At 40.3% G+C, this 23,929-nt stretch overlaps 2 protein-coding genes across 2 annotated transcripts; one reads left to right on the top strand and one right to left on the bottom strand.

Moving 5' to 3' along the window:
• Window positions 1-784: 784 nt before the first annotated feature.
• On the bottom strand, window positions 785-1,462 carry LOC110735987. Its single transcript, XM_021916156.1, has one exon. The coding sequence runs from the start codon at window positions 1,460-1,462 to the stop codon at window positions 785-787; it is 678 nt and encodes a 225-aa protein (XP_021771848.1).
• A 5,105-nt stretch (window positions 1,463-6,567) lies between these two features.
• Window positions 6,568-7,143, top strand: LOC110735978. The gene has a single exon (XM_021916150.1). It carries the CDS (start codon window positions 6,568-6,570, stop codon window positions 7,141-7,143), a length of 576 nt encoding a protein of 191 aa, XP_021771842.1.
• The last annotated feature ends 16,786 nt before the right edge of the window (window positions 7,144-23,929 follow it).

The following is a 23,929-nucleotide window of genomic DNA, read 5'->3' as shown; positions in this document are numbered from 1 at the left end:
CCTTAACTTCCGCTGTCCTTAGTGTACAAGACCAATTAAGTTGATTTGTTTGCTTTGTTGACTTTTGAGTTTAGGAGGCTGTTTGGTTGGATTGTGTATGAGAGATTGGGGACTTCTAAGTTGTTTAAAATGTTGTGCAATGATGACTTAAGCATAATATTTTAAAACACAATGTGTCTGTTTTCATTTCATGGAAAAAGATGTGATTACACTTTTCAAGTGACCTAAACTGAACCCATTACACTTTGAAATTTACATAGTTCCCTCCTAGTCATACTTAAATAAAAAAAAGAACATTAAAAACAGACTTGCATATGTTGTTCAAAAGATGATTAACTAGTCCCCTACTTTTGGATGTTCCTTGCATTTGCATTTGATGTTGATGCTTCATGGTCATTTGCCATTGCAAAAGAATGTTGTGATGCATTGTTCTGTGTGCCTTGGGTTTGTTGGTGCTCTTGTTCATCATCTGTATCTTCTCTGTTTCACTAAACTCTTTCCCATGCATCAATCACTTCCCATAATGGTGCTTTAACTGGATCTTGAAGTCTACATTCTCTATCTAATTTAGCTTTCTTATTATGTGGAATTTCAAACTTATTTGAACCCTTAGCCTTTAACACTTCATTCATCACAAAGTATAATGTAACCCAGCACTTGAACAAAGTCTTTGCACTCAACTCAAAGTATGCATCTTTGACTGCCTTTAGTAGTTGATCTGGATTCCCATTTTTTTTTGTTTTGAAGTGATGAATGCTGTTGAAAAACCCCAAATCTAGAATGTTCAATTCTGGACTATTTGGTGGATGTGAATGAGAATGAATGTGAACCCTGGTTGTTCACAATGTTGCTGCCACTCTAGATCTGATTGAAGTATATGTGCCTTAGCATTGTCTTGTTGGATATAAATTGTGTTGTGATGACCTGTGTGTGGCCACTTTGCCATAATGGCTAGTATGATATTTTGAATAAGCATCTTCCTTGATTCATCTCTGTTCACTCTTTCCACAACCTTTGTGACCATGTCTCCCTTCTTTCTGTATTTAGAGTTCCTTTGGGCTGGCTCGGTATATGTGAATGGGAATATACCAATCTTCCCATCCCAAATGCACTCCTTTTGTGCATTGTACCATGGCTTTGCAACAGCTCCTTGAAACATGAATTTGGGGATAAATTTGGTTGATTGAGAAAATCTATGAGCTCCCTTCTCCCCTTTAGCCAAGTATGCCCTTTGACTCTTTTTAGTTAAGCTGAACCATTTTTCATCAATCATTACTATGTTATACATGCTCTGATACTCTCTTTTTGTGCCTGGTGAGTCCCCTATGAGTTTACTTAAGCACCATCTGAGTCTTTCTTTTTTGTTTGCTGCTGTAAGGGCAGGTTTAAGGGCATTTGAGTGTGGCCTTATGTCTCCCCTCTTTACTATCCTTTGAACTGTACTTTTAGAGATACTAAGCATAGTTGCTAGATCTCTTTTTCATGATCTGTCACCCATAGCAATACTCTCCAATGGGTGACAGATCATGTCCAAGACTTGTATTAGCTTGTAGCTTAATCCTTTTTCTTCCAGCATTGTGAAATTTTGTTGTGACATTGTATGTTTGATCAGCTCCTTCATTCCTGCTTCTCTTGTTCCATATTCTGCTGATATACTTCCTGTTGATATTGAAATGTTGTGCAGCAGCTTTATTAGCTCCCCTATCAAGTTTGCCATTTGTGGATCTATTTAAGAGCCACAAAAGGATATTCAACTTGTCCCCATTGTTGAGCCTGTGCCTCTGATGACCAACTGGTTGTTGATTTTGCTGTTGTTGATTCTGTGTTGGTCATTGTTGAAGTCAGTCTCCTGGTCTGTTGTTTCCATGTCATGATTGTCTGGAGTTTGATTAAGATCAAGTCCATCCATGTCTTCCTCATCTTCACACCAGTAAGTTGCATTAAGATCGAATTTAAAGATGGCATCCTCTTCTTCATGATATTCTTCTTCATTACCAACATCTTCAACATCAGCATTCAAATCAATAAACATGTCTGAAGCCATTGAATACAGGCAATGATGATAGTGGATATACTCAGATTTTTTTTTTCCTTATTTTTGATGTTGTGAAATGTTTAAATTTAGTTTAGGAGGGAATGAAATTCTTTTTTTATAGAGTAATGATTTTCAAGTCTAATTTGATTAAGAAACAACAATCTATGTACTTTAATTTGATTGGGTATTGTAATAAAATACTCTAATTTCATTGGTCAAAATAAATTCACATGGATTCAGCTTTGCATGTAAATTTTTTAGTAGACAATGAATAAAATAAAAAAAAAAACCCCTTTGGTTTCTTCTGAAAACGGGAAAACAGCAAAGCAAAACAATTTCTCTCTCCAGAATTTATTTGCTAATCATTATCCTTTTGTTTTCCCCCATAGAGTTGTACTTCTTATTTAAGTTTCTTAATTCCCGCGAATCCGCGATTTCAGCCCATAAGGGACTATCAAAAGGGGACGGAGGGAGTATTATTTATGAGTAATATGATTAAGATTTTGTTATTATAATTTTCATTTAGATTAAATTGTTTGTTTCAAGTTGTTTGACAATTTAGTTTAAAAAGTCTTGTTTAATGTTAAATTCTTATTAATATAGTGAGATTATTTAAGTGTTGGTAAGCATAATTAAGCATTAAGGTAATTTAATTTTTTAAGTATTGAATTCAGCTTAAAAAATCAAATAATGCAAGAACCCACAACTTTAATATGTTTATCAACTATATAAATTATATTGCAATATAATATAATTAATAATTATATTTATAACTAAACAAAAGTTAAATTGTAATAGTATTAAAACTTGTAATTATTATTTTTATTGAATATTGGAGAAGAAAAGTTTTTGTAACTTAATCTTCTTGATGAGTTTTCTTGTCAAGATCATATATTTTGGTATATGTGCATTGCCAATAAATATTTTAATTAATAAAATACCTTCTTTCTTGCTCTATACTTTGCATGCCTTTATAGCCTAGCAAAACTTAATAAATTCTGTAAATTGAAACCATAGGTGTATAGCTCAGAAATCTACATTGAAATTGCATGGCTGATTTCTCTTTCACGTTTTCAGTTCCCTTTGAAGCAAAGAATAACAAATTTTTTATATTCAATAATATTTGCCTAAACTATCTTTTTTTTTGTAAATGTATTGTTAATGTTTCTTTTTTGGGTTTTTAATTTGTCCAATCTTGTATTTGTATATAGTGTATTCTTGATGGTTTCAAAGATTTGTTAAATGATGGGAAGTCAGCATTGAGTTGTCAGTTCCTAATGATTCCAAAATTTGGTATGTTACTATGGTACACGAAGAAAAGAATGATGAATGGCAAGTTATTTTGGGAAAGGGCTGGTCCAAATTCGTGAAGGGTAATAGTTTAAAGGCTGGTGATATTATGAATTTCAGTTATTCAGGTTACAGTTCATTTTTGGTTCAAATTGTTAGAGCAACAACAAATAATAAAGTGCAAAGGTCAGAATACATCAAGGGTTCACCTAGTTCTAGTAAAAGGCATGGGCGCAAAGCTGCAATTGAAGGCAAATCAGAGAAGATGATTGAATTGAATGCTTGGATTGATGAAATTGTTGTTGATTGACAGTTGCCAATTATAAGTTCATTTTTAAAAAAGCTTATCTTCAGCAAGCCAAAATTGTAAGTCTTGATAAACTTAAACACATTTTAAAACTTAATTTGATTTTAGCATAAGCCTTTTTTGAATTCAGTTTTTGTGGTTTTGGTGTTGCTGTTTACCGAATGTTCATTTAGACTTTGCCAAGAAGTTTTTAAGTGGATTTGGTGAGACAACTGATGTTATTCTGCAAAACTTTGATGAACAATTTGAGATTCAGCTGAAAAATATGAGAAAAGGTAATATAATTACTAAATGCTCACTGAAAAATGGTGTGAGGCAATTCATTGAAAGATACAATGTTCAAGAGGATGAAGGTGCACTTATCAAGTTTATAAAAGGTGAACCTGATATATTTGATGTTGATCTAGTGCTGAATTAATGTTAGTAGTATTCTGAGGTTGTTATTAGATGATTATATAAGGATGCTGGTGTTTTAATTAGATTTTGTGTTCTAAAACCTTAGATTTGCTTTTGGACAAAGACTTATTGTAAATTAAGTTATATGTTTAAATTTATTTCTGTCTTATGAACAATTAACTAATGCAATTATATTTAATTTGCTATGATACTTATAATGTTGTAAGTTTTAAAATTAATAAGTTACTCTAGTGTGCCTTAAGTAGGAATATTATGTTTTGTTGTAGATGGTTAGTTTATAAACCTAGTTAAGCTAACAATTAACAACTTAGTAAACTAAACATGTATAGACAACCATTCAAACGAATGAGGAGAAAATTGTTATACATATAGAAATAAGAAAAGAAATTCGGTTATAAAGTTTCTAAGCAAAAGAAGCACAATTTGGTAGCCTTTGTAAGCATATAGCAAAACTCTGTCATGTTTAAACTTTGTAGTAATTGGAATAAGCAAATTGGATACATGTAACCCAAAACAATAATTGAGGATGCTTTTCAATGTTTTAAAATCACCAAATGATATTGGATAGCAATCAAGAAGGTAACAAACAAGAATATCTCAAAAGTGATAAGAAAAACTTATCATTAACTACGTGTTCTAATTTGAAACCATAGATTATCGAGATTGGTATTCAATTTCTGGCTATGAATTTTAGCAGCCATCTTAGTACCTCCGCCTTGTCTAATGCTTAAAACGGTTAACTCGTGATATGCATTGGTTTGGATATGAAAACCTTGCAATATCTTTTAAGTCACCTTAATCATCCCAAAAATAAGTATATAGATAATAAATAAAATATATTGTGAAACCTTAGATTGATGAGATAAATAACATGATTACTCTATTTGATCAATATAATCAAACAATACAGTATAAAATCATTCGTGAATCAATATCATATCATTTAAATAACATTAAATTGGTATTGTGAGGTTTAAGTAAATACTTACTTCGTAGCAATTTAAAATCTACATTGTTAAGGTGAAGAAAATCAAGCTGTAGTAAAAGAAAATGCAACATTATACTACTACCATGTGATTCCATTCTTTCCATATGACTCAACGCCATATGAGTACTATTACATGTAATAAATAGTCACCCGAAAATTCTTCATATATGTAATCAGATCATTATCAACCGTAACCTTTTACTACAATTATACATTATATATTTTATTAATAGACAATCAGATTTCAATTTGTTTACTAATAGTAAATGAAATTACATAGATAACCTTAATACTTAATAAGATTAAAGATAGATCTCATGTAAGAGATTAAATGTAAAAGATTTAATGTAAAATATTTTTAGGAGCAAGTACAATCAATCTATACTCGATATGTGTAAAACTTTATGTAATATGAATAGTTTAAGAAAACTTAGGGCCTGTTCTCATTGACTGAACTCGGCTGAACTGAACTGAACTGAATTGAGCTGAATTGAACTGAACTGAACTGAACTGAGCTGAACTGAGCTGAACTGAAATGAATATTTTATAAGAGAAGGAAATTAGGTGCTGAACTGAACTGAGCTAAACTGAACTGAACTGAACTGAACTGAACTGAACTGAGCTGAACTGAGCTGAGCTGAACTGAAGTGAACTGAACTGAACTGAACTGAATTTCAACATAAGAGAACATGCCCTTAATGTAATTTTGTCCATTTTTTTTGTGAGATTAAATAAACCATTTTAATCTTTTATAATCTTAGCACACAATGGGAAATATAAATTTATGTAATGTGAATAGGCAAAGTTGTCTAAATATTTACTTTAATTTTGTGCATAAAATAAATATTATAACTTTATATAATTTTAACACAGAAATTTCTTAGTAAAAACTTAACGTCACAAATGTTAAAATTATAGATTTCCCAAAAAAAACTTAACGTCACAAATGTTAATATACTATAAACTTATAAATAATAATATTTTAACATTTCCCAAAAATACAATACATTGCTATAGTAAGGATTTATTTTTAATTGATGATTTCTAGGCAAAAATAATAAATTTGGCGGCAATGTTGAGTTGAAAGGTGATTGATTTGCTCTTTGTTTTATGACTTTTGGTCTTCTTCAAAACCCCTTCTTTTCATTTCTCTTAACTTCTCATTTCTGTTTCTTTTTCAAATTTATTAAGTCTTATAATTTTCTTTGTCTAAGTTTATGGTTCACTAATTTTAAAATCATCTATGTTTTTTCAAACATGGCTAACAACAAGGAATTACAAGATCTGGAAGCACGACTTGCTATGTTGTACAGGGATATGGATGTAGTTGCAGAAGAGGAAAGGTTAAAGAAAGAAGAATTGGCAAATATTAGAGCAGCGTATACCAATAAGCTAAAGGAAGCTAAGGTTTTGTACGAATAGTCTCAGAGTATTCGACGAGAACGAATTACCGAACTATTCGGGCGTCTAAGTGAACGCCGTAAAAGGCAATATATAGAGCAGGGAGGAATTGGGCATAATATTGGATTCATGAGTATAAATGCGGTAGAAGAAGGTAACCATGAATACCAGAGGGATATTAGTGGTGTTAGAGGAGGGCCTTTAGAACCAGAGGTTGCTGTTGAGAATGTACAGATGGAGAGTCCTATTCAAATTGATAGTGACAGTGATGATCAACCAGTCAGAATGAGGAAAATAGTACGCTTTAAAGGCGAGTCATCTAAGAGAAGAGGTCAATGTAGCAATTCTCATGAGGTTAAAAATGTTGGTGCTGAAGGAGGGAAAACTGATATAGAAATCAGTGATGATGATGCTGAAGTGAAACAAGTCATCTATTCTACAGTTGTTGTTCGGGTTGAAGAAGTGCAGGAACAACCTGCAATTGGTGAAGGTAATGATGGTTTGGTACGACAAGAGCAACAACAGCCGCAAATTTATCAGATGAGGGACTTAGAGGAGGAGCCAGAACACGAAGAGGAGGAAGGCGAGGATCAGGATGATTTATTGTACGATGATTCTGAAGAGGATATTGGTTATCCATACCATTATCACTCGCCTGAAGTTTCTGCTGACGATGATGATGCTTATGGGTTCGATTCTGATTAGTCCTAATATTGAATGGTGAAGATGAGTTGAAGGATATTGTTTTTAGTAAATGATGCCAATAGAGTATTAAGTTGGAAAATAGTAGGAATGTTACCACTATTACTGCCATTCAGCTACAAACAACTAATCTTATGTGTCATAATAGTTCACAAACCAATATGCATTTTAAGTTGTTCCCCAATGTCACTATAGTCATAGACATGCACCTGAGTGCTAGATATAGTCATATTATAAAATTTTTGCTTGAGTTTGATCCAAAATAAAGTTACTTAGTGTATAAAGCAAGTACCTAAATTAGCTATATAAGACATTATATTGAAAGGCATAGATTAGATGGAATAAATCTTATATTTCCATCATTATTAGAAGTCTATATTAACTTATACAAACTTAGTGAAAGTTTGTTCAGGCTTGGATAACCGGAAGAATTTAATCAAGACATTATTCTCGTATTTTATAAATTAATTTACTCAAATCTGATTTAAGGCTTTATATATACGGATAAATTTGACAGCTTCCTTAGAACAACACTAACTTGCCGCTCCTGACCAAAGAGTTACTTCAAAAACAAGAGTGAATCTTACAGTCCTGATGTTATGCAGAAGGAACTCTTCTTCGCTTTCAACTTAGATCAAGTCATTGGTGAATGATAACCTAATTTGAAAAGATAACAAAATGAATAGGCAGAAAAAAGGAGGACAACTCATTGTTCTCAAAATATTTTCCTCCTTAGCTTCTTCCTAAACCCATTTGAGAATAAAATTATTTAGAAACTGTAAGAGTGCCTTTAAATGATTTCATGATTTAAGGTGTATGTGTAGATGTATATGCTGGTTATGCAAACAATATTTTGCATGAGTAAGTGTAATCTCAGTTAAAAGATTAATGACAACAGTAGGTTTAATGGTCTTATTTACATATGCTGGTAATTAAGATCTTAAATAACTGAAACTTGATATACATAGCAGAATGCATGCACTGGTTGTGAAACATAAAAGTATATAATAAAACAATCTGCATAACTCATGCATTAGTTAAGCATACAAAAGAAACATTGTCTGTAAGCCTAAGTAAAAGTGCATGCAAGGCAGTAACACTAAGATTTATTGAAAATAATATTACCACCCTTTCCCTGTTCAATGATTGTGCTAAATAAAGTATGATGTCTATTGGTGTTGACTCCAGAGCTGCAGCAAGGTGATCAAATTGAGTCAAATCATCCTAAGAAGAGCAGAAGATAATGTCATGACTAAGATTAATAGAAGCAAGTGATTTTGCTATATATATAAGCTATTAACATAGATTAATTAGGCACCTCAGTTTTCATGTCAAAAATTTCCGTTGCAGTCAGGTTAAGGATCTGCTCACACAATGGACCTCCAAATCCTAACTATTTTTTGTTATTTATGCTAACATTAGACCTATTTCCTGCTGTAATGTTATATACAAGAGCATCTCTTAAATCATTTTTGAGAGATTAAGACCGGTACTTCCAAAACTCATTGCTGAAATTCAAAGTTTTAATTCAATCAATCAAATCTGTTATGACTTACAATATAACAGATTTATTCTATAAACTCCCTAAATTTTCTAAAATAAAGGAAAAAGTTAAATGAAATAAAAGAACGTAAATATCAGTTTAAATAATTGCAATATACCTCGAAAAATGATCGTGATATTTAACAACTATAGCTTAAATATCAATGTATATAATTACAATGTAATTTGTAAAATTATGAGAGCTTAAAAGGATTATATTTGTAAGAATATACTCTTTGCGGAATTTTTTTTTTTTTTTTAATTTATATAACAGCTATAGCAACTTGTTACAAAGGAAGATAAATCACCAAAACATTGCCATTCATATCAAGAAAAAAAAACATATTTCTTACCACCTACTTATAATAAACTAAAAACTTTACAAGTTCTAAATCTAATTCACTAAACAAAATAACTTAACTTATTTATCAAAATAGCAGAAACCTAAGTTAACAGATTACACCCGAATTTACAGAAGCCTTTTACCCGTAGCTATCTTCGTAGCCCATCATCTCATACCTATTGTTGCTGCCAAAAGACAAATATTCACCACAATCATCTCCATCAGCACCTGGAATCTCTTCATCAAACCGATCTTCTATTTTCCTTTTGAGATCCCAAATCGTTTTTATTCCATCCAAATCCTCCTACTTATCAAAATCCCATGAAGATTGAGACTTTCCCTCTCCCTTTTTACAATCCCAGTGACTCAGACAATTATCAAAATCCCACGAAGAACAAGACTCGCCCTCTCCTTTTTTACAATCCCGGTTACTCAGACCGTCTTCACCATTTGTCTCAGCATTACTCTTTGGTTGTCTCCAAGAGGATTTTGCATTGTTCTCTTTTTTCTTCAAATCCCAACTACCATCTTGTTCTTCAACTTTATTTTCACCTTGTTCCTTTACAACATCTCGCTCACCCACATCGCCAGCATATTCCATAACCTCATCACCACCGACATCCTCCCGTTCTACAAGGTCTCCACCAACATCAACAGTCCTACTCACAACATTACCCTTGTCATCTTCAATAATTATCTCCTCAGGTAGCACAAATTCTTCAATCGGTCCAATACCCCCATGGGCTATCATAGCCCTTCTTCTATCTTTCCCTAATTGCCAATATAGCTCTGCAATGCACTGCTCCCGAAGCCAATGCAGTTGAGATAACAAAACCGTCCCTTCTTGTAACTTAACTGTGCGTGCAGCTCTGATGTTGACTAATCCATCTACTTCAGCCTTTTCTTGCTCTCGAATGTCTTCCATATCATCAAAAATAGCATCAATCTGTGCTACTAACTCTCGCAATTCCCTCCTATCTGTCATTGTCTACTTACATAAGGAAACCTAAAAATAATGAAAACAAATTGAGCAACATTTGCAAATTTTGTTTTTTTTTTATATAAAAAAATGAAATATGTAATTTAAAAGCATATAACTAAAGAAGATAAAATGATCAAATAATATAACATAATTAATGCACATGAACTAACAATGCACTAATAGGGATTTTAAAAAATAAGAACTGATACTCACCAAAAATTAGACACTAATCATGCCAATTATAATAATTTAATCTAACTCTATTTAAGTCCACCATTATCTATGCATTTATCTTGAATAAATATCTTGACAAATTCTAAGAAAAATCAAAACCACAAGAAGCACAACACAAGAACTGGAAAACAAGCAGAAATAAAGGTAATTTCTCAAAACATCATGGAAACCCACAACACTATATGCTCTCTTTTATATATACCATAGGTGAAAGTCCTAAATTCAACTTAAAACAAATTCGAGCACAATGACCAATAACAAAACACAGTAACCACAACAGAACAAAACAAAAGATACAACAATGTACTTTAAAACAGAACAAAATAAACAGAACAGATCAAGACAAACTAATAACCAAAATTAAAGCACTAAAACAGATATCAACATACAATGTAAAGGATGATACCAAACAAGAATTAGACATTGGTCACTGCAATATGTTAGAACAACTTAAAAACAACGCTACAAAATCTGATACCAAATCCTCAACAATTCATCTCACCTTATGTTGTTAAAAAAAAAATGCATCCAAACAGAAAAAATAAAAAACTTATAAATAACCACAAATAAATTATAACAACCAACCTAAACATGGAATCAAAACTAAGACACATAATTGTAGGCGTCATTTAAAGTGCCCTACGTTAAAGCATGTTGTGAATATGCTTGGTGATTAGGGGATTTTGCTCCCACCAATCGGAATGCACCACGTGGGCCAATCAGGTCCTGCCAAGTGTCCCCCAGTTGGACATCTCAGGGCTTGCCACGTGGCACACGCTTATTCGTCCACCCTGGACTTATTATGTCATGACACGTGGCATACTCCATGCCTAATGGAGAAGCCGGTCACCTAGGCCCAACTTCCGAGGGAAGCCCAATCAGCCCAAGGTTAACCTAAACCTAGTTTGACACGTTTCCCGAGGTTATAAATACCTCCCTTAATCCTCATTAAGGGAGAGGACGCGAACAACGCAGATTACACACATTAAACACTCTCACCTAGAGAGACCCAATCACTTTAATTTCCGCATTAATTACTCCTTAATCAAGTACTAACTTGACCGTCGGAGGCGGATCTCCAACCATCCGGAGCATCCGTTTGTTTTGCAGGTACAGGCGTCCGGTTCTAGTCTCGGAATTGTAACTCTCCCGCAGGACATCAGAAAACCCCGAAACATTTTGGCGCCGTCTGTGGGGAGAGTACTTCTGAGATGACACCCACGTTTGTACCGGCTCCTGAAGAGAGACGTCCCCTGGACGATCCTCTAGTTCAGTCGGACCACGATACTGAGAATGAATTTGAAGTTGAAGCTCACACAGCTTCAGACGGGACCCTAAGGGCCCGACGTACCCGTCATACCGAAAGGAGGGAACGGGAACATCTTCAAACTGGAAGCGAGCCAGCAGGCACACCGCCTGTTCGGCAGCAGCCGACTGATGGGTCTGCTCCCATCACAAGGAACGAACTCATGACCTTCATGAGGGACTTCAAGGGAGAAATTCAAGAGTTGATCAACAAGAAGCCGCCTGCTCTGGACAAGGAGCAGTCGGCTAAGAAACCCTCCACTTCACGGAAGAGGAAGCCAGTTCAAGGGCGAGAGGCGACCCCTCATCCTAAATCTAGGAAGTGGGAGCCACCTGCCCTTGATTTCACAAAATACCGTTTTCCTACTCCAGGAAATAGGAAACCTGTTCGTCATATTCAGGCGGACGGGTCGAGGAAAACATACACAGACGCTCGGCTAATGCTAGAGCAGAAGAAGAGTGACCGATTGTCAGAGTCGGCCTCTACTTCATACTTCCAAGACAGTCTGCGAAATACCTCGATGAGGCATACTCAGTCGTATCATGAGAGTCAGTCAGGCGGCACCTCCCGTCAGTCCGGCTTTCATAGCGACCAAGCGGTACCAAACTTACCGTTTGTGCCGCAACAACAGTATTTTTTACAGCCACCTCCGTTTGGTGGACATGCAGCAAAAAATGTCCAACCTATGGACTGGCAGCTACGGTTTCTTAGACTTGGTGAACAGCCGTCGGCCTTCTCCAAGGAAATTACTGAAGCCGCTCAGCCGGCCAAAGTGAAAAATGTATTAGTAGGCGCCTATGACGGCACTACTAACCGAGAAGACCATCTGATGGCATTCACCAATCTGATGTACCTTCAAGGGTTGGATGATCCCACTTGGTGCAAGTGTTTCACAGCGACTCTCAAAGGAATCGCACAACAATGGTTCGGCAACCTGCCGACTGGTTGTGTAAATAACTTCAAGACGCTTGCTTACTTATTCACCTCCAACTTCACCATTAACATCCCTGCGAAGAAGACGACCCTTGATTTAGGAACAATTCAGCAGGGCGAGAAGGAGGGGCTTCGTTCTTACATCAGGTGGTTTAACCTGATGAGAATACATATTCAAGGGTTACCGGATGAAGTAGCCTATACTGACTTTTTCAGAGGTCTCAAAGACGGGTCGACCTTCAAATTTGATTTGGTCCGAAAGAGGGTGGCGACTCTTCAAGAGGCCTTGATTGAAGCGGAAGCCTATATACAGGCGACTGATCTTTGTAGTACGGTAAAACAGTCAGACGGGAGAAGGTCCGACAAAAGAGAAGGACGACAGAAACAGTTGTCAAACAAAGACGACAAGAGAAAAGAGGTCTGGGCGGCTGATTCCTCTAAACAGCCGCCCAGAAGAAGAAAAAAGAATTCAAACCATACTCCCCAAAGTATGCGTTTAACAAGGATAGCCAATTAATCCTAAAGGAAATCAAGGGACGGATCTCAATTGAGAAGTCGGTCCCCATGAAGGGTTCTGCAAACAACCGGAACCAAGAAAAATTCTGTGATTATCATGAAGATGTTGGTCATCACACCAATGAATGCATCAGTCTCATGCGGTATCTGGACCGCCTGGCTGAGCAAGGTGATCTTGACACTTATGTCAAGAAATCTACGGGGAACACTTCCTCGAAAAAGCAGTCGGCCAAAAAGAATCAACAGGCCGACAGCTCCGATACAGATGATGCAGTCGTCTACACCATTGCAGGCGGCTTCTCAGGAGGCGGCCCCACTATTAGGGGCAACAAAGACAATATCAGACGGTTAGATGTAAATTCCGTTCACCAAGAACGGCCCTCCAAATATTCATTTCCTGAGATTGTCATCACTGAAAAAGATCTAGGAGGGGTAAAAGGGCCGCATGATGACCCTATCGTTATTGAATGTAAAGTGGCCAACCAAAGAGTTGGCCGAATCCTCATAGATACCGGAAGCTCCTCAGATCTCATCAGTAGCAAATGTCTGTCGAAACTAAAATATCAGATTGATTGCATACATCCGGCATCCCACCCTTTAGTAAGGTTTGGAGGAGGAGTCGTCCACCCAGTGGGACGAGTGGATTTACCCATCCGCCTGGGCGAAAAAGGGGAAGGACGACACATGGTAGTCCGGTTCCTGGTAGTAGAAGAACTCTCGGCCTACAACATGATTCTGGGACGACTAACCCTGAATAATTCCAAGGCTGTTATAATCCCATCTCTTATGTTGCTCAAGTTTGAGAGGGATAATGGAACAGTCGGGTCCCTAAGGGGAGATCAGAGGATGGACCGAGAGTGCTATCTCTCGGATGTCAAGCCCACTGTTATGGCCACTGGGTCGAGCGGTGGAAAAATAGACCTTGACAATGTCAAGGAGAGTGCGCTTGTTCAAGAAGCAGGCGGCAAGAAGAGAAAGGCATCCCAGACAGGGGCCGCAAGAAAAGACAGAAAATAGCAATCATTGGCAGAGGAGCGGTCGGATGAATTCCGCCCTCAGCCGGCTGGTGAGCATACGGACCTGATCTTAGATAACTCGCGTCCTGACAGAGCAATCAAGGTTGGGACGACTGCTCTAAGGGACTTGGGTGACGACTTTCACAAACTATTGAAAGAATACAAGGACATCTTTGCATTCGAAGTCCATGAAATGCCAGGCATTAGTCCTGATCTGGCGATACATAAACTGGCCGTGGATCTGAAAAAGAAGCCAGTACGGCAGAAGAAGCGGAACCATGGCGAAGAAAGAAGTCAGGCGGCAGCCGCCGAAGTTAAAAAATTACTTGATGCAGGGTTTATTCGGCAATGTTACTTCCCAGACGGGGTTGCAAATGTGGTGCTTGTTAAAAAGCCGAATGGCACCTGGCGAATGTGTGTAGACTACACAGACTTAAACAAGGCGTGCCCCAAAGACAGTTACCCTCTGCCTAAAATTGATAACCTGGTCGACTCAACAGCCGACCATGCTTTGATGAGCTTTATGGACGCCTACTCTGGTTTCCATCAAATTCCTTTATGGAAGAAAGATCAGGAGAAGACGGCCTTCGTCACTGATCAGGGGTTATACTGTTACACGGTCATGCCGTTTGGTCTTAAGAATGCCCCGGCCACTTTCCAGCGAATGATAAACACTGTGTTCTTTGATCAGATTGGGAGAAATGTCGAGGCATATATTGATGATATGATTGTCAAGTCTAAACTTCAGAAAGATCATCTGTCGGACCTCCGAGAAACTTTCGCCACACTCAGGCGGCACCATGTCATGCTCAATCCCAGGAAATGTTTCTTTGGAGTTGAGTCTGGGAAATTTCTCGGATTCCTTATCAATCAGAGAGGAATAAAGGCGAACCCTGAGAAGGTGCAGGCGGTCATCGACATGCAGTCGCCTCGTACCATCCGAGAGGTTCAGAAGTTAACAGGTTGTCTGGCGACCTTGGGAAGATTTCTAAGCCGATCAGGCGACAAATGCCTATACTTTTTCCAGGCAATTAAGAAAAAGGCAAGGTTTGAATGGAGGTCGGATGTTGAGGCGGCCTTCCAGAAATTGAAAGTTCACTTGCATTCCTTGCCGAGGCTGGTCAGCCCTTTGCCCAAAGAAGTACTCTACATATACCTGGCCGTCTCTGATCATGCGTTAAGCGTTGTTCTCCTTGCTGAAAGAGACGGCTGTCAGCTCCCGGTCTACTTTGTCAGTCACGTACTGAAAAATGCCGAGTTGAGGTATCCCTTAGTGGAGAAATTTGGTTTTGCACTCTTCATGGCTGTTAAAAAATTGAAGCCCTACTTTTTGGCACATGCAGTCGTCGTGTATACAGACCAACCTATCAAGCGGCCACTGACCATCATGGAGTCGTCAGGCCGAATGATCAAATGGGCCATAGAAATACAGAGCCTCGAAGTTACCTTCGAGCCTAGAAAAGCAGTGAAGGGGCGAGCCTTTGCTGACTTTATTGTTGAGATGACTCGTCCTCCTGACTCTCAAGTTCCAGACCAAGTCTGGAAGGTATATGTGGATGGAAGCTCTACTTCAAATGGTTGTGGAGCAGGCGTCATATGTCAGTCGCCAGAGGGCGACAGGTACGAGTATGCTCTACGCTTTAGTTTTCAGGCCTCAAACAATGAGGCAGAATATGAAGCTTTACTAGCCGGAATCCGCATGTGCAAGGCGGCAGGGGCAAGAAAAATAGACGCCTGTTCCGATTCACAATTGATAGTGAGTCAGTACAATGGCGAATACAAAGCAACCCATCTGGCCATGATCAAGTATTTACAGGCGGTCCGACAAGCAGTCGGATCCCTTGAGGATTTCCATCTGACCCAAGTGCCGAGATCAAAAAACAACCAGGCGGATGCACTTTCAAAATTAGCATCATCCGCCTCCTGTGATACCCCTCGAACTGTTTTTTGGGAAGTAATGGAGAAGAGAAGCATTGAGGAAGACCCTATTGGAATCCTAGACAGAAGCTCAACCTGGATGGATCCAATCAGGGCATATCTGACAAACGGTACCCTGCCGGATGATCATCAACAGGCGGCAGCACTGAAAAAACGAGTAACCAGTTTTGAAATAATAAAGGGAGAACTTCACAAAAGGGGGTACCTTCAACCCTTCTTAAAGTGTGTTACTCCAGAAAAGGGACGAGAGATACTAGACGATCTTCACTATGGTTACTGTGCTTCCCATATAGGCGGTAGGACGCTTGCTCAACGGGCAAGGCGGCAGGGCTACTTTTGGCCTACTTTAGAAGCAGATGCAATGGAGATGGTGAAAAAATGTGACAAGTGCCAAAGGTTTGGCAAGCTAATTCACCGTCCGGCTACTGACCTCACTACCATTCATAGCCCACTACCGTTTGCTAAGTGGGGCATGGATATTCTTGGTCCATATACGCCTGCTACAGGCGGAAGGAGGTACATACTTGTTGCCGTCGACTACTTCACTAAATGGGTAGAGGCGGAGGCTGTAAAGGGGAATCAAGACGAAGGATGTAATTTCATTCATTTGGAAAAATGTCATCACTCGGTTCGGGGTTCCCATGTCTATGGTTTTTGATAATGGTCCCCAATTTGAGACGCCTGTTCTCAAAAGCTGGTTGGGTGACCAAGGAATTGCACACTACTTTGCATCTGTCGGCCGTCCACAAGCAAACGGCCAGGTAGAAGCCTTTAATAAAATCATCTCAGACGGTCTCAAGAAAAATATTGAACGAGCAGGCGGCCTATGGGCGGATGAATTACCACATGTTCTCTGGGCCATTAGGACGACTGAAAAAGGGGCGACTGGAGAAACTCCATTCCTCCTAACTTATGGTGCGGAAGCTGTTCTTCCAATAGAACACTACGAGCCGACTCTTCGAGTAATGCTATATGACGAAGAGGCAAACTGGGAAGCCATGCGCCTGACATTAGACTCACTTCCTGAAAGGAGGGGCAATGCTATCTTGCGCCATGAAATTTATCGCTTGAGAATGACTAGATCATACAACAAAAAAGTACACAGACGTCCACTCAAAGTGGGGGACTTTGTACTTAGAAAAATGGAAGCAGTTGGAAGGGCTAATGAGCCTGGCAAACTAACTCCCAACTGGGAAGGACCCTACCGAATCTATGAAGAGGTCAGAGACGGTACCTACCGTCTGGAAACACCAGACGGCCAACCGTTGCCTCGAACTTGGAATGCAGATAATCTTAAGAAATATTTCTTTTGAATGATATAAATAGTCAAGGGCTACTTAATAAAAATTTGCATACTTAATATTCAATTTTGTACTAAGAGGGGCACGCCTACTAACAAACAGTCGGCTACTCTCCATACTCAGTTTTCATTTTTACTTAAGAGGGGCATGCCTACTGACAAACAGTCGGCTACTCTCCATGTTTAATTTTTATTCTTACTTAAGAGGGGCAGGCCACCTATACATTTACAGTCGCCTACTCTCCATTGAGTATTTTACTCTATCTTCAAAGCATGTCGTATGTACCTTTACAGTCGGCTACTCTCCATTGAGTATTTTACTCTATCTTCAGAGGGGCATGCCGCCTGTACCTTTACAGTCGGCTACTCTCCATTGAATATTTTACTCTATCACCATAGGGGCATGCCGTCTGGATATATAGTCGGCTACTCTCCATAGAAGAGGGCCGACTGGTTCCAAAGCACACAGCCACCCCCCTTATACTTAGCTAAAAATGATTAGGGCCTGGCCGACCCTGTGCCTAAACAGGCGGTTACCCTCCTCTTACTTAGCACCTACGTTCACCAAGAACTAACCAAGGCCACAAGCCGAATGATCAGTCCAGGCGCCAAGCCAACTGATCCAATCTTTAAACTAATACGACCTGTCCCAACATCATAGCAGGCGTCCGGCGGCATCCCTCCGGATGAAATTCGTCGCAGAGAGCAGCTCCCTTTTGGGTGGAACATTGCTCTATAAAATAATTACACGGCACCTATACGACTGTCCCCAAGGGCAACCACGTAGCCGTTTTTGAGACAAGGATAACTCTATCAGTAACCAAACCAGTGGTAGCAGTTGACATCTGAGTCAGATGACCGCATGTATTACTTGGGATAAATGCAGGGGGTACCTCTTGAGTTAATAGCCAACAAACATTGGCGAATCAAAAGATTCAGCCGGCCTTCGCCGCCTGGTACCTTTACTACTCAAGCAGGAGTGACGGCGACTGAGTAACACCAAAGTTAACTCATAGTCACTCTCTCAAACTTAGTATGGAGCCTAAAAGGTATGAGTCGTCCGCTTGTTTTTAGCAAACAGGGACTCTCAACCACTACTCCTGCTAGGTTAACACCTATGAGTTAAAAGCCAACAAACATTGGCGAATAAAGGGGAACAACCGGTACCCACCGCTTGATACCTCTACTACTCAGTTACTTGGTCACTCCTTAAAAATTTTGTATGAAACTAAAAAGGTGTTCATACAGCACCTGTTCACACTAGATTAAATATGGCGGGGAACAGTCGGCCTAGACGGCCTAAAGTCTCTAGCCTAAAAGCATGACAAGTAGGAAACCACTTTCCTACTTGGTTAATTTTACAAATGACAGGACCGCCTGCCTAAAGGGGATCCAGTCTTTAAAATGTTTTTCGAATACCGATTGGACAAATGGCCGACTGATCGTCTAGCCTGGAAACAGACAACCAGTCGTCCAGGGGCATAGGCGGCGTGACTACCTATCCGTACCTGTCTGCAACTATCGGCCATGTAAAACAGTCGGTATAGTGTACAATTGGATAACAGAATATTCAATACTTAAACAAATTTGAAGCAAAACAAAAATATTCATTAAAAAGAAGCCGGTCATTAAAGACCGGCAAAATATTCAGAGCCCCGGCCCCCTGGCCGGGTAAATACAAACAAACGGCACGCAGGCCGGGGAAAGAAGACATAAAGCTTATGAAGGGGGCAGATCTTCAATATTAGTAGCTGCCGCCTGGTCAGCACTCTTTTTGCTGAACTCGGCTTCAGCTGCATCCTTCTTTGATGTATTACCCCCAAGCGGCACAAGCGCGACCACCGGCTGCTCCTCCTCCTCCAGTGCCTCTTCCTCAGCAGCCGCCAGGATCTCTTGATTATATCTATCAGAACACTGGCAGTACGTTTTTTCCCAGGAGGCAAAGTCGGCATTGGGGAAGAGGCGGCCCCAAGTCATGCGCTGGATTTGAGCAGAGTCTTCCATCATCTCCCGGACCAGCTCTTTCTTTTCTTACTCGGCCTTTTCCGAGAGCTCCTGAGTAAGACTCTTCTCCTGGGTCACCAGGCGTACCTTTACGCTCGCCAAGGATTTCTCCAAGGTTTCGTATGAGGACATCTTTTGGCGAAGAGGTCTCAGCTCGGCCTTGAGCTTGTTGATGGTCGCCTCCAGCTCGCTATTCCTCTTCTGGGCCGCCTCTAACTGAGCCCGGATAGCGGCGGTAGCCTGCGCCTGATAATAAAGAATATCAATGGTCAGAACTTCATTTTGGGCAATTTGAAACATTGCCTTATCACAGTCAGAGGCGGCCATAGCTTTTGCAGCCTTTACCTCTTTGTTCTTCCGGTCAAGCGGCTTGCGAAGGTCGTTCACTCGGAGCAAGGCCTAAGTAAAAAGGGGAACAGGCGTCAATTTCTAAACAAAAAAGAAAACAGGCGTCCTGGAATTCAAATACTCAAAAATATGCTAAGTATACCTCAGCAAAGACCCCTGCAATCCCGTCTAGGTCAAGGGTGCCGACACCCCTGACCGCCTCCCTTTCATCTGGAGGAACGGCTTTGATCATAGAATTGGCCACTTCGACCAAGTCAGGCTCCTGAGGGCCGGCTGCATCAAGCATAAACAAACGAATTAGACCTAGTAAAGGAGGGAGCAAGTCTAAAATTTACAAGGACAATTTCATACTTCTAGGTGGCCCAGCTGGTGTTTTAGAAGAAGTGGCCGGCTGTTTCTCAGCCGCCACATGTTTCCTGGCAGAACCAGGAGAGCTCGCAACAGTCGTCCTCCGGGCCTTGGGGTCCGGCTGTTGGGAAGAAGAAGCTCTTGGAGCGCCCGTCTAAAAAAGAAGAAAAGAGTTAGTATATGCATAAACACAACTCCAAAAAGAGGGTGGAAGGTTCGAAGCCCACCAAGGGTGCCCCCTTGTTGGGGGAGTCGGTTGAAGACTGTTGCATGATGGAGGCCCGCAACATGGCCGCCGCAGTCTTGGAGGTGGTAATTTTGCTCATGGCGTCCGCTGCAAAAACAAATAGCAAAGTTAATAAAAGTCATAACAAGAAATGCATGGAACAACAAAGTATTCGACAGGCCGGCTACCTCTTGAGCACCGGCTGCTGAGGCCACAGGCGGCCAAAAAGTACTCGTCGTAGAGCCATTTGAAGCTCGGGAAGCAGTGCAGGGGTACTTACTCTCGTACCCCTGAAGTAGAGTTCACCTTCGACTCTACTTTGAAGAGTCCTTTATCTAGGATCTCTTTCTTAGCCTTGGGGGGAACAGGCGGCATGCTGCGGCCGCCTGCAAGAAGGGGCGGATTCCTGTTCCACCTGTTGAAGCGCTTGTTCAGCTCTGTGTCTGAACTCTCAATGATAAGGAAGGTGCTCCGCCAGTCCTTCCATTTGTTTGCTTTACCTCTCGTCATGAGGTAGCCCCTGTGGCTCGTCAATTGATACCAGCCGGTACCGCCTGCCTTAGGGGTCCGGCTGAGGTAGTTCATGTGGGCGAAAGCCTCGAAGTTCGGCTCCACCCCGTGCAGTTCGCACCCGGCCACATAGCCGAGTACGTTGACCGAGGAGTTCGGGGCTAACTGCCATAACCCCAACTCATACCCATCCAAGATCCGCTGAACAGCCGGATGTAGTGGGAAGCGCAGCCTAGCCTTGATGGCCGCCTCGTAGCAGCCAAAGCAGGCGCCATCATAACTGGTACCAGCCGGCCAGACGACTGTGTCTTCTGGATCCAGCACGAACACTAAAAAGTCGGGGCCCATTGTGTGGTTTGCGATAAAGCTCTCCACTTTCTCTTGCATGGCCGTGATCCGGCCCCGAGGTACCGTGCAGTAGTAGGGGGTATTTTGCTCTCGGTGAGAGGCGGATGGCTCCGCCCAATCGCCCCCCTTCTCAACTGCGTGAGAAAGTCTCGCCTCTTGTAGGCGACTGTTTTTCTCTTCTGTGTCCAGAGAAGCATGGCCAGAAGAGCTAGACTCGGAATCGTCCTCTGACGAGTCCGAAGAGGACGACTTCTCCCTTCTCCCGGAGGGGCCCGCCTCCTCTCCTTTAAAAGGAGCAGGAGAGAATGTAGAATTGTCAACTATAAAATGGGAAGGGGTCACTTTGACTCCTCCCTCAGAACTGCCGGCTTTCAAGCCGCTTTGTTTCACTTCCACATCTGGCGCCTGGTCAGATGTTTCACTAATCGGCACCCTGTGGGAGGAGCCGTCTGAGTTTGAGATCCTGGCAGTCTTTTTTGTTCTGGCCATCATGCTCTGCATAGACACAGATATAGTCGGACTTTGTATAAAGGGCAAAGATGGGTCCAGAAAAGGGCAGGCGGCACTCCTAGTCCTAGATTCAGCCGTCCCCGGTGACCGGCTGATCACTAACCTAGGTCGTGTCGTGTGCTTCCGTGGTGCCATTTCAAAAAAGAATAAATTAAAGAGAAAATTAAGAGTAAGAGAACCGACGGTTACCTGAACGAGTGACGATTGATGAAGTTCTAAAAATCCTTTGCAGTCGGCTTGTCAGAGCAGACGGTAGGCAGAAAGGGTCCAAAATGTCAGAGCAAGTTCAGGGGTCCGAATGTTCTCTCACAAAGTTTTCAAGTGTGAAAATGACCGAAGTCAACACTCCTTTATATAGGCGAAGTGAGAAGGCGAAGGGTCACTTCCAGAATTCAAAATTTTGGCAGGAGAATCTCTCGGCCTCTCGCCGAGTGACACCTGTAGCAGGCCGTCGCCTGTTACAGGGCGATACCTGTCACAAGTAACACGTGACCAGTCACGTGCCACCTGTGAGGGGAAAATGATTAGGGGATTTTGCTCCCACCAATCGGAATGCGCCACGTGGGCCAATCAGGTCCTGCCAAATGTCCCCCAGTTGGACATCTCAGGGCTTTCCACGTGGCACACGCTTATTCGTCCACCCTGGACTTCTTATGTCATGACACGTGGCATACTCCATGCCTAATGGAGAAGCCGGTCACCTAGGCCCAACTTCCGAGGGAAGCCCAATCAGCCCAAGGTTAACCTAAACCTAATTTGGCACGTTTCCCGAGGTTATAAATACCTCCCTTAATCCTCATTAAGGGAGAGGACGCGAACAACGCAGATTACACACATTAAACACTCTCACCTAGAGAGACCCAATCACTTTAATTTCCGCATTAATTACTCCTTAATCAAGTACTAACTTGACCGTCGGAGGCGGATCTCCAACCATCCGGAGCATCCTTTGTTTTGCAGGTACAGGCGTCCGGTTCCAGTCTCGGAATTGTAACTCTCCCACAGGACATCAGAAAACCCCGAAACACTTGGCACTCTTAGGAAGTGGGAATTGACATAATACGTTTAGGGACAAGGAAAGTAGGGAGCCACCTACAAGTTTTTAAGGAACTTGTAAACCGTTCACGGATCATTTAAGGCAACCACGATTAAGGGACAACGATAGGCAACAATAATTGACCCGTGAAGGTTACACCACATTCATAATCCATGAGATTACTAAATCCATATGGATCGGAACCATGAAAGGAGGATCGGGGATGATGGTACGAAGTGAGTCATGGAGTCACATTCGCCCTTATTGGCCTCTACTCGATTCTTATCGTGAAAAGTGATTCCTGCGATCTCAAAGGCATGCAATCAAAGATTCAACTCGCTCCAATTTATCATTAGGATAAATTGGTTGAATATTAATGCAACACATAATTCTAAAATATTTGTGATCCCTTGAATTAATAACAAGATTAAAAAGGAACCTAAAACCGTCGTCTAAATTATCTTATTATGCGTGATTTTCAATTACATATTCCCTTTAACATGCAATATGGTGATCAGTAAATAATAATCGATTAAACATTAATATTGAAAGCAATTTAACCATAATATCGTTAGTCAAATCAAATCATAAATTAGCCTAATCATGGTACTAGCAACAAGAATAAAAATAAGAGTTATTAAGTGATTAATTACTCAATTTCCGCGTTTCCTTGAATTGCTACATCATGAATAAGCTGCTAGTAATTCAATTAAAATATAAATCAAATTGAAACAATTAAATTAAATAAAAAGTAGAGTTGATTTGGTCCAACCCCTCAGTTAATTATACCTTTCACACCTTGGTTTAAGTATAGAACTTTGGGTATTGTATAGACTCCTTAGAGTGTTTAGGGGAAGTATTTTGAGAGAATAGGGTGGCTAGTATTTAGGATAAAGAGGGAGAATAGAATTATTTGATGAACAAGATTATTGATCATTGAAAAAAGGGGAGATATGACCTCTATTTATAGAGAAAAAAGAAGGGTAAAAAAAACAAGATAAGATTCGAATTAAATCGGAATAAAACTCTATAGACTGCAGTTTTTGCGGTTTTGTTTTTATCATATCTTTTCATCCAAAATGAGAATAAGATAAATAAGATATCTTTGGAGAGCTCTGAAGGAGTTGTGTCTTCGATAAGTGCAATTACTAGATATATCAAGGATCACTATTATGGAGATAATAAGTTCGTTCTCTTGGGGCGTCATCATCTGTTGCTAGACTATGAGAGATGATCTTTGGGCTAGTCAAATGGTCCAAAGCCCTATGAGGTCACACACAAGGGTATTGGGTTAAGCACGTTAGAGGCCCATTAATGGGCCTCATGAGCAATTAAGTAATCATGAAATG

The sequence above is a fragment of the Chenopodium quinoa genome, unplaced genomic scaffold, assembly GCF_001683475.1.
Source record: "Chenopodium quinoa cultivar QQ74 unplaced genomic scaffold, ASM168347v1, whole genome shotgun sequence".
Lineage (NCBI taxonomy): Eukaryota > Viridiplantae > Streptophyta > Magnoliopsida > Caryophyllales > Amaranthaceae > Chenopodium > Chenopodium quinoa.
The sequence above is the reverse complement of the archived record's forward strand: the minus strand, read 5'-3'. Positions and strand labels throughout refer to the sequence as shown.